At 42.8% G+C, this 15211-nt stretch overlaps 1 protein-coding gene across 1 annotated transcript; it reads left to right on the forward strand.

Annotated features, from left to right (window-relative positions):
• Positions 1-291: 291 nt before the first annotated feature.
• Positions 292-3294, forward strand: AMER3 (APC membrane recruitment protein 3). Its single transcript, XM_057374257.1, has one exon. The coding sequence runs from the start codon at positions 292-294 to the stop codon at positions 3289-3291; it is 3000 nt and encodes a 999-aa protein (XP_057230240.1). The 3' UTR covers positions 3292-3294.
• Positions 3295-15211: the final 11917 nt, after the last annotated feature.

Below are 15211 nucleotides of genomic sequence, written 5' to 3' on the forward strand. Positions count from 1 at the left end.
AACAGACAAAATGTTCTCTGAGCCTCAGCTATGTGGCCTCAACCCATAATGTGCCCTTTTTTCTCCTTGCTGGATCTTCCAGCCAACACACCTTTAGTTTCACTCAATCTGTTTCTCATGCAGTACCATGACTCTGTAATGGAAACTTCTGGTGACAGACAAGATCAATTTTATAATGCTTAATATCCCTTCCTTTGTTCTCCAGTTGCTTTCAAAATTTACAGGTGCTACCCACCAACCTCACAATAGTTGTGTGCTCTCTTTTTATAGAAATAGATGTAAGGAAGCAGCATGGAGCTCAAGAGAGGAAAGACCTTCATAAAATCCAGCGTGCAACATGAGAAAGTGCCACCAGTGCATACAACTCCTACCAACAAAGATGAGATGGGGAAAGACAAAAAAGCAGCTCTGGAGGGAAACCAAAGTGTAGCTGAAATCCAGCTGGCTTGTTTGGCCACGCACAAGAACTACAGATTTGCTACCAGAGCAGCAAGGAGTGGAGCTGGTGACCACAACCTGGAAAAATCATCTGGCACCTCCTACAAGCTCGTAAGGAAGAGTAAAACCCATGACTGTGTTACTGAGGCGGACAAAACAGAGCACTGCAGCCCTAGCAGCAGGGCTTGTGAGGAAGGTTTTCCTGCAAAGGGCAAGGGCAGACTTGTCAATAGCATCAGCTTTTCAGGGATGTCCAGCTCCAGCAGTAAGAAGGAGTGTGTGGTCAGCCCCAGCCAGTCTGCATGCAGCAGTCAGATGATTGATTACAGGAACTTTGTGCCACAGATGCCTTTTGTACCAGCTGTCGCAAAAACCATTCCCAGGAAGAGGATTTCCCTCAAGAGATCTAAGAAAGGGCTCAGAGATATATTTCATATAAGGAAAAATAAACCAGACAGCCTCACATTTCTGGTTGAGAAGGACAAGAACCTGTCCTCTCCAGGCTGCAAGAGTGAGTTKTCTGGACGTCTTATGAAGTATCTTTTCAAAACTGGAGAAACTTGTGCAGCTGATTGCTTGTCGCAGGACTGCTCAGACAGTGAACTGCAGTCTGACTCTTCCTATGACTACTGCAATGCCCTGTGTGAAGATGTTGCCTCACTGAAGAGCTTTGACTCCCTCACGGGCTGTGGGGAAATCTTTGCTGATGAGACCTCTGCTCACCTGGAGCTGGAGAACAGCAAAGAMCTTCTGCTGAGGCGAAGCAAACACAAAGACAGCCCTGTCATGGGCTCTTTCCAAGGCGGGGTGGAGCAGTTGGCTTCTCCTGGACAGAATGAGACTGTGGAATTCGCAAAGTTTTGGGACAACATCAACAAATCAGTGAGGCTACATCAGAGTGCTCTGTTTGAAAAGAAGTTGCTGAAGATACCTGGTTCTGACATAGAAAAGGATAGAAGTCAGGCTGCTGTAGTGGTCACTGACCCCCAAGTGTCACCTGATAAAGAAGGTGACAACTCCAAAGATGGCTCCATGGAAACAGAAACACCAAAAAGTGAAAATCAGGAATCCACATCCACAAGTGATGAAGGCTACTATGATTCCTTCTCTCCKGGACAAGATGATGAACTGAAGGAAGCTCAGACCCCTGGCATCCCAGGTAGATTTCCAAGAGACAGTTACAGTGGAGATGCCCTTTATGAGCTTTTCTATGATCCAAATGAAGTCAAAGTAAACCCTATCCTTGATGATGACCTTTGTGCATCTGAAAGTGTTTCAGAGCAAGCCATTGAAATCCCTTTATCCATTTACAGCTTTCATGTTGGAGCTGAGGAGAACATGGCTTCCCAACCAACTCTAGACATCATCAGCCAGGGTTTTTTCCACAGCACATGGAAAGGCAAAGAATGCCTGCTAAAGCTCTGTGATACTGAGCTTTCACTTACCATGGGGATAATAAACTGGCTACGAAAACACTCAGGACTCATCTCCTCCCCTGACTCTCTTCAGAGTCCTCAATCACAGCCAGAAAAGTCCAATGATTCATTGATCCTGSCCAGTCACAGTCCGGAGCAGGAAGGGAGCACAGAAGGTCAGCAGGAGACACCAGGCAAACAAGAATCTAATACACTTAATGTATGTGGGCCTTTGGAGGAAAGCAAACACACAGTCCAGGCCTCTTCAGTAAACACTGCTGGAAGAGATCAGAGCCTAGACTCCTGCCTGAACACAACTAACCCGGATTCCCAAAGAAGAGAGGGGAGTCACCACCAGGATTTATCTACAGCACCTGGGACAGTGGAAACCACCGTATCATCAAGTTATGCAMCACAAACACAGGCTAACAATCTGCAGACAATTGAGAATGAGAAGGTTGCAATTTCACTGGGATGTGAGACATCTGGAGATAGAAACCTACTGCCAGAAAAGCTGTACAGAGAGAGTGGCTTCCAGAGTTCAGAAAATCCTTCATTAGATGATAATCACGAAGTAGAATCATGTTACTCCTACAAGACTGCTGCGACCTCACTCCGAGATCCCCTTGAGAGGGAAGACAGAAATAAACCCATGTATCACTCTCTCTCTRTTTCCTGTGACAAGCCACCACAGCCTCTAACCTTCAGTCACTTCCAGAGCTGCATTAGCCCCACACCAACAGAGAGCAGCACTAACATAGTGCAGCTCTTAGAGCACTGTGTAACACAGGTGGCATCATTAAAAATCAGCTATGAMAACAAGCACCTGGAGGACAAATGCATCGGGAATGAAATGAACAGTATTATTCATAAGATGTCTCAGTACAAAAACAAGTTATTGTTGCAAAATGAATGCAAYCATGTTGCTCAAAATCCAGAATATCCCAGTATTCATAGCACAAACCAATACCACTATGAGCCAAGTTTCCAATCTAACAACCTCTATCAGTTGAAGCAAAATGTGGAGCAAATTTGCTCTGAAGATCAGAAAAGTAGAGCAAAAATCCTAGATGATGTTACTAGAAGCAAGATAAATTTTGAATATGCCCAGCTTAATAATCAAGCACTCTCCTATTTAMAAGACTTTGGTCTCAGTCCAAGTGACTATGGCCCAGAGACATCTCTTAGTAGACCAACATTTTTACCTCTCTTTAACTCTGTCTGCCCAGATGTAGCTGGTACCTTCTCACAAGCCTCACACAGCACGGCTGTCTCTCTCTCTGACTCGCTGCACCCTGAGGAGGCCAAGMAGTGCAGCCCAGGGCCCTGGAACTATGCAGAGACCCCCTGCCATGGCCTGGCTGGAGGGAGTGCTCTGTCCCCTCTCCTAGAGGCAGCAGCCCTGGATACAGCAGTGACAGCCAGGAGCCACCAGTAACACACCTGCATGGAGAAGGTGAGTGCTCACAGGAAGGGTGAAATTAAATGTGAAACAATAACACCCGTTCCCTTTTCACAGAGGGACACTTAAAACAGCCGAGTGTGAGGTATTCAGGGTCTGTCATTTATGCAGGGGGTCGCATGAGAAAGCCAGGGATCTGCAATGTTAAATCACAGCTCAGACGTGCCCTGTCCTGCAGCTGCACATGTGGTGTGCCCTCCAGCCCGAAGGAAAGGCTGCAGTACTGTGCTGCAGCTCCTAACTGCACCCAAAGGATGGTGCTCCTTTCTTCAGAAGGTGCAGTTGGTTCTCTGCCCAAACTGTGTTGCGGCAGAGCAAGAGCTGAAGCCAAGGCACACTACAGATGCAAGGCTTGTCAGGCTTCCCAAGAGAGGGATTACAGGGTCTGTGCTGCTCTGCAAGTGTTTGAAAATCCTTCAGCCACACTCACATGGCATAGGGAGATCCAGAACCTGTCCCATGACATAAGAAACACCTTTGCTGCAAACCAGAAACAGCTGATGAAGCACACAGTGATTGTGCTGGTTCAGGTTTGTCTGTCACATGAGGCTTTAGGGCACAGTAGGTACTACCTGTACAGAGAGTTCTGACTCTGTGCCAGCTGGGAAATCCTCTGTCCTCCAGCTGCTAGAGGAATTAGTCGCAGAAGTATGAAACTTGTGTAAATTCTTTATCATGTGCCCTGCCAAATCTGACAGATTGGCTGGACTCTGCCCAGCCTTGGCTTGTGAGAAGGCCCYTTTGGAGGTGATGGAAGACAAAGAGGAGGCTGCAGCAAAGGCCAGGACAGAGAATTWAGGAACAGYTCACTGTTGAACAGAAGGATACAGRGAAYAMAACATTTTTCTGGCTTTTGCTGCTCACAGCRGTGTGACTCTTTCTGCTCATCTCTAAAGGCTTCCCAGGCAGCACAAACTAAAAAGGACAGTGTTTCTCTCTGCATGAGGCAAGAACACCCTTACATTTTTAAGTYTGGGTAGATTCAGCCACCCACTTTTCTATTTATATCATTGTGAAAATGACCTTGCCCACTCCCATTGCAGAGAGGGATATTTTTCAGGGGTCTACATGAAATTAGGGGCCAAAGACTGTCAGTCTTTATTAATACATTATTTAGTTATAATCTGTTCATCAGTAAATTAGGTCTTTCTCAGCTGAAAGGAGTGATMATTTTTTTCCCAATTTTTGTTGTAAACAATGCTGCATTTGTGGGGGTTCTGCTGGTTAACAAGTCTCCTTCTTGTGTCACCAGACTTTTTAGCAGAACTTGCCATCCAAGGACACACCATAATCCTGAGAAATACTTCTCTTTTATGTATTTCTGAAATGAATAAMTGAGTACAGATGAGGCAAGGTTTGTGATTACAGCTAGTATATGTATGGAACCAGGACTAGGCACAGCTTCTTGGGGTAGAAGGACATATCAATGTACACATTGGCCTGATGTTTTTATTTTGCTGTGAGTATTAATCCACAGGGWAACTGCTAAGAATATCCCTGACTTCGCAGGCTAGCAATGTAAAGGGATTCTAATTTTGAGGAGTGGCTTTCTGATAGAAACAGAGAAGAGAGCCCTAGCTGTATGACTAGAGTGGTGACAGACTATGTTTACACTGAACATGATATAACACAAGTAGACATTGCTGGACTTGGGGCACATTCTTTGCATTGTATCAAGTGGCAGCTGCTGTGTGCCACCACGTGCCAGCACTGATAATACCTGCCATGGCAGGAATGTGACCATGTTACACTTTCATCTGAGACCCAGAAAAAAAGACAATTCAAGCTTTTTTTCCAAGAGGGAATGACTGATTTCTGATAAAGGTTTCTCAAACAGTAAAATGAATGCAATTTTAGAATATAGAGGGGATTTACATATTTTTRAAGTGACTTTAAGTACTGGGCTCATTGTAAGGAGTCATTTAACAGCAGAGTTGCCATTTGCTACAGTTTTTTTATAGAAAAAGAATTTAGACAAGAGTTAAAATGTCATTTAAACGAACTGGCTGTGGGGACAGGTACAAAGACTGGCATGTGACTGAGTTTTCCTACCCGATATTTTCTTGCCTGCCCACATTAACAGATGGCCTACAGGTTTGCCGGAAATTTTACATCTTTGTGAAGATGACTCAGGAGCTTTGCCTTAATCACGGGGGTGGCATTGTAAGAGAGGCAACGTACAAACACCGTGTCCCCTCGGAATCCATGGAGACAGACAGCACCAAAAATCACTCCTACGCTGGACATGACTGTGCAAATTGCAAGAGCTAATACGTGAAGAATGCTGTAAAATGCCACACTTGGAAGCTGTGAGATGAGTGACAGATCCAGAGGTGACTCTCAGAACAAATGCAGCCCCCATCCTGCCCTGGACTCCCAGGTCTGGCCTGAAGAGGATGGGAAGAAGGTCACCTTTCTTGCAATTTGTCACAGAGTAGAGGAAAAGCCCTTATCAAAAGCCATTAAAATCTCCAGGTTTTGTCAGCCCATCTCAGCATGTCCCAGGACCCTCAGTAACAAGCAAGCYCATCCTCTCAGCTCCAAAGAGTGTGCAGGGTTCCTCTGTCTGGTCCCTTGGGCCTTGCTATCCTGATGAACACAGACACAGGACTGTGATGAAGAATGGTRCAAGAAATGCCAGTCACAGCTCCTCTTCCATTTCTCCCTTTCCTGGCCTTTAAGAAAGAAATCTGCAAATGCCTCCTATCTGAGCTCACCAGGAAATTGAAACCTGGTGACTGTAAAGGAGCCCTAGGCATCCTCACATGGGAATATGGAAGGCTTATATAGAAAGTGGGTATTATGAATAAAAAAATCAATGAAAAGTATAATTTTCATTCTTCAGTATGTAAAGGTTAGGAATWAGGAAGTGAATGCAGTCCAACCTGCATATAGGGAGGATTCCTAGACCTGTGCTGTCATGAATCATAGAAAACAAGCTACAGAAGTTTGTGATTTTAAACCAGACATTTTTCAGCAGGAAACTTCATCTTCAAAAAGGAAGCACAGTCCTCAAGCAGTTCATTGGGGGATCTCTGCTGACTCTTAAAGACTTTGGAACTGACCAAACAATATTCAATGCTCATAGCAATTGGACACATGTAGAACAAAACACTTTTTGCAAACAACAGCATTTCAGACCACTCAGCCATTTCTACCACTTAATGGGGTTTGAACTGCATCTTCCATTAACTGGTACAYGTGGCACAGCAACAAAACCTATGTGTGCCCCCAACAATATGTGCTCACTTCATTCAAATGCTGAAGTGCCACATTATGCACTAGTTGAGGATTTTGGATGTGTTTCAGYGATAGCCCTGAAAGGAGTGCATTGCAATAAGCTTGCCCTCAGGTCAGAAAAAAATACATAACTGTCAATCAAACAGGGATTGCTATAATAGATAGGGCAGCTGTAGATAAAAGAAAACAATATTGCATATGTGATTGCTGTTATCAAGGAACTGAGATTCAGAAGCAGATAAAATACAGCCTAGGCACTGCAAAGTGACAGAGGAATTTGTATGTGATCCTTACCAATGAAGGGTTGCTCACAGTCCAGGCATTTCCTGTAATGCTTTTTATTCCCTCCTGGTTCAATTTTATTCCCTCCTGGTTCAATTCTCTCCCTCTCTCTTMAATAAGATTGTATTTCTCCCAGAYAGATAGTTTCTYTRTCTGATAGGCAYAGAGAAGGCAGWCTGCAATATCTGGATTTGACTAAARGGGAAAGCARAATGGAGCCTCATCTGCATATAGGCAATTTTCTGATCAAGTAGGGTATTATTTCTCAGAAAGGTATCTCTCAGAGAGATACCTTAACAGGTGAAAATATAAAGGCAAAACCTCTGTGTACACAGCAGGGAAAGTGTATAGTAGCACTGAAAGTCTGGTGTAAGAAATCCTCATATTTCCATGCTCCCTCCATGGCAGAGTAAAGGGATAGTCTCTCAAGTCGCACATGATGAAACGTAACAGGAATAAAGACCAGAGACAGCCAGCACATTTTCTGCGCTGGAAATGCCTCTGGCTCTGAAACATACACCTGTATAAAGTCAGTTGCCCAGACCATGCTGCAATGAATATTGAAATCTCATCTGACAGCCTAGAGGCCAAGCACACACACAGACACACACACACACACCCCCATCCAAATACAAATATACTATTTGTCACACGTGGTACCATGGAAGCAAAGAGCAGGGAGACAGAGGTGACAGGTCACTGCCTCTGCTAATATATTTGAATGTTAGTCACCATGTACYCAGATACTTGGGTTAAATGCTAAATTAAACGATTTTCTCGTTCATTAAATGCTGTTGCTTCTGGACTTGGCTCTGTCTCACTGTGCTGTCTTCGTGGTACTTTGTCATCARTGCTCATTCTACCCAAAATCAGAATTCTATCAGGAGGAAGAAATGTTCTTGCCAGTGTACTAGCTAGAGGAGGGTTTTTCCRCACAGTTATCAGCACAGATAATCTCTTAAATGCCAGATGCACTGTAATGTGTTTCATTTTAAAACTGAAGAAATTGATTTGCTGCTTTACCCGCTATTGCAGCAGGACGGTTTCCATGGATACAGCCTTATAGGGACTCTATTTTCCCCCTGTTGACAACAGCAYAGAAAGCTAAATTCTCATCTTCATTGCACCAGCATAAATTTGAAGCTAGGGGAATGATTTCCAGATTTAACCCTGAGAGCAGAAGTTGGCTTCCAGTCTCCTTCAGCCTTGAATTTGAGACTTCCCAGGGGATGGCAGTAAGAGGAAAAAATGAAAAAGAAAAGCAGCATGGTCTGAGGGACTGGACATATGCAACACACAACTCTGTATGAGAAATGAGGAGAAGTCAAAGCAAAATACAAACACACTAACTACTTWTTCAGAGCTTTAGTGCCTTGCCTGACATTTAAGTGCCAAAATACAAGTCAGATTTGGGCTATAGAAGTTTGGCTATAGAATCTGTGTGGAATTGGCCCTTTTGTCTTAAATGAATCAGTTGTTACCATTCTGGAKAAGGCCTGCTTCACTTCAGGTCAGGAGGCATAAGAGAGGGAAGAAAGGAGAAGTGAGAGCCTTGTATCCAGAGCAGGGTCCTTCTTTTGGACAAGAGAGAATTTGGCCTCCTCTGGAATACAATCATGGAGAAACTGAATGCAAAGGAGATCCTCACCTTGAGAATGAGCTGTAARAATCTGATGGCTTAAATGCCATAAACATTTTCAAGTCATCAAGTAAAAAAAGAGTAGGATGAAGAGCCTGGTAACCTCAGCTTTTTGGATTTCAAGTGTAAAATATTTACCTCCATTTCATCCATCAGAACATGCAGAGGGGCAGCAACAGAGGCTTCCAAACAAATCTGCATTCTACCTCTGCCAATGGTCTGCAGTAGGTGTTTGGAAAAGGAGTATCAGAAACGGGRCAAATGGAGAATTTTGAAACCTGAAATAACCAAATCTCCTATCTTCTGGCAACCAGCTCTCTCTCTGAGCTAGACCTTGGCTCCTCCTGGGTATCCGGGTTTAATGTTCCTTTTTCCAAACTCCCTTAAGCACAGGAACTTCAAAGTCTTTTAATTTCCGTTATGAACATTTCATAGTTTAATGTCTTTAAGGCACCCCTTAAAATCTCATGTCTTTTGTGCTATGCTTATCAGTTTTGCTTTGCAAAACTTCAAAAATTCCTTTTGAATTTTCTCCTTTTCTGAGATCTATCCGTTCCTAAAACAGGTACTGTCCCTTTTGTGGTCTAGCTACACTGGGGAGATTACAGGCCTTTTGTGATTCAGGGCAGAGGCCATGCCTCAATATGGAAGTCTGGGGTCTCTGTAAATGAAGACAGAATTCAGGTAGATAGAAAGCACAGAAATCCCCAATATAAACAGATTTTCTGGTTTTTTTTTTTTTGTTTTTTTTTTACACACACCCCCCCCCAACAAATAAACCAACCCCAACTCAAAACAACAAAACCCCAAACCAGGCAATTTTAAATCTGGATAAATTAAGAGCAAAAAAAAATTGACCATCCAGTGAAAGGCATGAAGGACTTGACATGAGCACTGGAGCACCGGGAGCCTCCACTGTTTTAATGCAATGTCCAAAATGAACACAGTTCCCCATCAGGTCTTGTGGAAAACTGTTCCGTTTTAAGAAAACTCTCCTACTAGCCAGTTCTTCCAGAAAGATTGAAAACTCTCCTAYTAGCCAGTTCTTCCAGAAAGATTAGACTGCATACATCTGGTGTGGTAAACTTCTTATGGTCTTCAGATCACAGGGATTGTATCTCTTTTACATTTGAAGGGGAGAAAGATACTCACAGTTCTTGGATAGAAGCTCAGGAGAGAGACACACAAAGAAGTACTATATGTTAGGGTTTGGCTGTGGAGTAAGGCAATATTCTGAGCTTTTCTCTACGTGCATGTGGCAGGCCTGCTCAYGGAAAGCTTAAAAGATCTTGTGGCAACTAATAATAGTGTCAKCCAGTGATGACAACTGCATAAATGATACCAAGATACTAGAGCCAGCAATTTCTCTCTTCCCACAATCAGCTGTTCTCCACTTTGAGGTGATTATATTATCCAAGGGGAAACTGTCAGTCTGCAGGTCAAGATACAGAAAAGATTACTGGAGAGCCATGAAAAAGGAAGCTCCTCTTTGTCCTTACAGAGAACAAAGAAGGGTCCTCCATGYCCTCTTCACTAGTCTTCTCCAACAGTGATATTTTCCAAATCAATTTCTTTCACCTTTCATGACAACTTTCCRTCTAACTTGCCCCAGGCAGGCTCAACCCTTCCTTATCACATGCTTTAAATTCCTTCTGCTTCCTCTTGGAGACTGAACCTGCTTCTAAACCCTCTTCCCTTTCCCGTATGCCTGTGAATCTGTCACCTCCTGTCAGCTCATTACCCCTACTAGAAAATTCTYCCCACCCTCAAGATCCTGGAAACCCCTCTTCAGGCAAGCAGCCTCCTCCCCAGACTCATAAGTTCCCCACCTCACTGGCCTGAAGCATTGGGAAACAGCTGGGAAAGGAGTTCCACACAAAATAAGCAAAGCCTTAATTTAGATCTGCTCCTTTGCTACAACAGGCTCCTCTCCCCCTCCTGCTTTCATTCTATGAAGGATATGTACAGACTCCACAGACTCCAAACCTGCAGCATGTTGTCATTGATTATGCACAAAATGGAAACAGAGTGCTCAGCACACTGCGAGCTGCCACRTTTGCGCAGCACACACTCTGCCAAGTCTGCAAATGCCAGCCAAGCTCTGCTTAACTCCACAGAGCTGAGCTTTAGCTTCTGTGTTTTGCTCACACTGCACAGGTGCAGATGGTGACTGAAAAACATGGGAGGATCACAACCTATGGCCAAGCAGGATAAAGGAATTTTGACATCACTCAGCCCCTTTGTTATGTTTCTCCACCTCACAGCTGACAGAGGGGAAAAAAGTCAAGTCAAGGTAGCTTTGGGTCTTTGATACACAACCAGGGAGTTGCAGAGAAATCAATAGCAGGAGAAATTCTGTCTGACTTCAGTAGGATGAAGAGGGACCCTGATTAACAGCAGGAGACATTAAACAAAGACTGCATCACAAATTTTCACAGCTCCAGCTTTTCAAAGAGATTGTGCCCTCTGCATTCAGCTACACTTTTAGGAAAAATCTGATTGGGTTTTAGTCTTAACTAACCCTGGTGCAGTTGCATTTCTGAAATAAGGGAAGGTCRTATTTTACACAAGCATCAAATGGGGCTTCTCAGCAGCAGAAAAAACATTGAGGAAAAGGAGCAGCCCTTCCGTCTGTGTACTTTAAATAGAAGAGGCTGCAATTTATGGCTCTCGGAGAAATAAAAGCTCAATTTCCTTTCTTTAGCCATTCTATCTTCCCTTGAACATGCAGGCAAGTTGGGTTTTGCTCTGAAAAAAGCACTAAGTAGACTGTTGCTATAGCAACCAACTCCCTGAAACCTATTTGTAATTAAGATGGTGGTCTAACCACCCAAAAAAATACATCCTGCAAAAAGCCCAGGTTTGTTGCTTMCCAAATAACAACTGTGTATTTTTATAGTGAGTCCATCTGATCTGGGCAAAGTCGGTTAGGTGGGTTTGCAAGAGTGGTTATGTCTTTGGAAGTAGTTTGCTACCGAGATAGCAAAAGAAYGCCAGGAAACAGCAGGGTTGCAATGTAAGGCGCTTTTTGGGCTAGATTTTTTTAAAGCTTCAATCAGTAACAAGATAGTACTTRAATCATTTCAGCTCTCAAAAGTACTCTTCAACTGTAATCTGTAAAATTTTGAATAATACTTAAGAATTTTAAAATGCCCTCAGCTTTTTTTGGCCACAAATCAAAAGCTGTTTTATTTTAAAATTACGCTATAAAACTAATTAATTATTTTTCTGTTAGAAAAAGCTATGTTAGTTTTCCCATTAGTGTTTATTAAAGGTGGTGACAGCTAGACTGTATGATTGAATGAAAACCTTGAAACATAAATTAAGAATGGATGAGTTATTTGAAAAATGACATTTGTTGCTGAGGGCTGTAAAATGTGAATGATAGAAACGCGAAGGTTTTATGCGATTTTATAGATACAAACATATGAACAGACACTTGAAAGTAAGATTTCTATTTGTCTCTTGACCTCTGAACATCTCAGACTTTTTATTATTAAAGATAAATATACTATACCCATCAGTCTCTCTAGCAACTATAACRCCCTTGACCCACCCATAGCAGTTCAATAAAATAACCCCCAAACTATGCAAACATAAAATGCTGAGGCAGCTTATTACTTTAGAAAGTAAGACTAGTGTCTCTTTCAGCATGTTTCAAATGTACTCAATTAAAGGACATTTAGGTTTTCAAATATTAAAAAATAATCCAAATGCAAAGCAATCTTTGAAAAGAATTCCAGAGACCAGGCAACTTTCATTTAACTGAACAAAATTTAGTCTAAGTACTGACTGTTTGTACTGTACTTCCATTTTGCTACTTTTTGTTTGTTTTCTAGGGAAAATGTTTTTTCCTCCTTGCTTCCTCAATTGTTTAATCAGCYATGGTCTAATATTTTATAGACCAATACTAACCTTAGAACCACAAACTGCAAACTGCTGCTCTGCAGTGTACTCAGCACTCCAAAAATTCTAGATTTCATGATCAGAAAAGGAAGGTTCCATCTTTCTAGTCCCCTTCCAATAAAAGATTCWTCTTTCTAGCTTGGTTCTACCCCTTGCCAGTCACCACAGTCTACCATGACACCATTCCCTTCCTGCTGCTCCTCTCTGTGCCTCTGTGTTATAGGGAAGCTGTATTTTTGTAAGGCCAAATCCTGTATCTCATTTTTAGCCTAACAACCAGCAAACACAATTAGCAATTTTTATTGATTGAAACTGATAGGATACTACTCTCAGTACCTGTGAGATTTCCTCAAAAATCAATTTCACTTATTGCCATCATGTATATTCTCATGTGAACCGCACTGTGCTCTATTTCCTAGATCAGCAGGGTAGCACTCTTCCCTGAACTGAAATGTAATCTGTYAGGAGGTATGCTGTCTCCCTTTATTTGATAAAGAGAAAATAAAGAAGTCTGTAACTGCATTAACTATTATTGGATACTGTGATTGCCTTAATCTTCAGTGGCAGAGTGACCTCAGATGTGTTTTGGGTTCTCTGCAGAGAGACAATTGAACTTCCAAGTTGCTCACACTGGCAAAAACCCAAACAACCCAAAACAAAAAGCAAACAAACAAACCCCAAAACCCACCCACACCACAGTTTCTCCATTCCTTTATCTAACATTATACCGTACAGTCTATCAAAAGGGGCTACTCAAATKAATGTACATAAATCATCTGGCTGCATACAGACTATAATTACATTTTTTCATCTAGGAAACAAAAATCKTTATGCTGAAAGGCAACAGTGAATAATAAATCATTACATTTACCTATTATATATACTTCAAGCTTTGGAGATACATTTTTGTGAAGTACAACCAGTCTTCCATAGAATTASTCTGCAAAAGCTACTTGTTAAAAGTAGTTACTTTTCTAAAAGTATCTACTGCCCCCCAGATCAGGCTTGTTGGATAAGGGCAGGAGACAACCGGAACAGCACAGCTGGGTTGCTGTTCACCTGTGCTGAGCACCAGCAAGGCAGCAGTGAGCAATCAGCAAAGGGAGGGACACAGTCCCCTGCAAGCCAGCACCTCTTGGCTTGAACAGAATGCACATTGTACACCAGCTGGCCCTTTTGGCAAGCCAGGAGGCCAAAGGATAGGATTTGAAATTGGAGATTGTGGCCAGACYTGCTCTAAGCTGCAGATACTGTAGCTGAGCTGACACTGAGGCAGGAAGTTAGAGGAATGTTGCACCTGTATAATCTTACAAAAGGCAATGAAGATTTTTTTTAAGTACTGGTACTGGGAAACCTGCAAGTCGAGTATAGGCAACAATCTAAGCAGCACAATTTGACTAYAGGCACTTCTAGACTTCTCAATGTCACATACCTCTTTTTGCATATGCCCAGGATACACRCACAGTGTACAAGTCAGTTGGTCCTCCTCAGCCATCACAACATCTGTTTTTGTGTTCCACAGATTTCTTCTAGTGCTGACAACTCTCCATCCTTTGAGCTTTTGGGTGGGCTGGGTACACCTGAATAGTGAAAAAAAGAGAAAGAAAATATGGGCTTTTGTGAAGGCACTGCAGTAGGACCAAACATTTTTTGCATGGAAGAGCTTCCATCTGGCCTGGCTTGCCAGAGCAGCCAAGAGCTACAGAGAAGCCAACGTTCTGGAAGACCAGAACGCCAGACACAGCACATTCCCACGCATTTACATTGTGAGGCACCTTAGACAGCCCTGCGTGTGCAGTCTGCTTAATCCACAATCCACGGATCAGGGAGCATTAACTGTCATTGCAAATCCACTGGWCCTCTCTGACTCCATGCAGTGATTTGCTGGGAAGCATTGTTCCCTACAGAGCACAGGCTATGCACTATCCTTTCATACTCCCTCTTCACAATCTGCTTCACTGCCCAGCCATCCCATCGCTTCTCCATGCTGGCATATCTGTGGGATAGAGTGGGCACAGACKCTGGGCCAGGAATCACAGTGCTCCACACAGCCCAATTGTTTCGTCATTGGGGCCGGTTCTATTAATAAGTGCACTGTTAGTCACTGGGATTTATGATGGGATGCTACATGTCTTAAAAGAGTGAATAAGGGAGAATGCTGCACGTAGCTTCCAATTAGCTGGGAAATGTTTTCTGGTTCTTTGCCTAGAAGGACCAAGACAACAGTAGCATTGTTAGCAATGAACTGCCACCTCCTAATGTTGAGTTAAAAGAATTAGTGGGTTGCTAAACTACCMCTAACCTTCTTTTATTATTTTTCCTAATTACTCATGAAGCTTTTGAAAAATGCTATTAAAAAGATATTTTAAATTAACAGAAATTGGGAGAGTGTTTGTTTAGAATAGATGAGTTGATTTGCACCTCTGTGGCACCAAACTACTGTTAAGTAAAAAAGGGGACAAGATTCATGGCTTCCTCATTGCTCTGTAATAAACCAGTTGAGAAAAAAGTCTTTTTTAAAAAACCTGCCTTTAGGCAATTGTAGACCCTATGCATTCTCCATCAGGATATGATTCCAAATATTCTATTTCTATTCATCAGACTCAACCTCTTCACTGTGCTGCTGTTTGGCTTCTGCCTCCTCTTTCACCTTTCTTAGCTCTGGTTCCCTTCTGCTGGTGGGAAAAGATGCAGACCTGAAAGCCTCTTTCATGTCCCCAGGAAAGAGGGTGCACAGGGAACAGCTCATTATCCACTTTCCTCTATCTTTACTTGTATGTTGCTTGGACACTTAAGCCACAAGATTTCAGGAAGTTCTTCCAGGAAGAG

The sequence above is a fragment of the Malurus melanocephalus genome, unplaced genomic scaffold, assembly GCF_030028575.1.
Source record: "Malurus melanocephalus ecotype Western Australia unplaced genomic scaffold, MMel_1.1 scaffold_220, whole genome shotgun sequence".
Lineage (NCBI taxonomy): Eukaryota > Metazoa > Chordata > Aves > Passeriformes > Maluridae > Malurus > Malurus melanocephalus.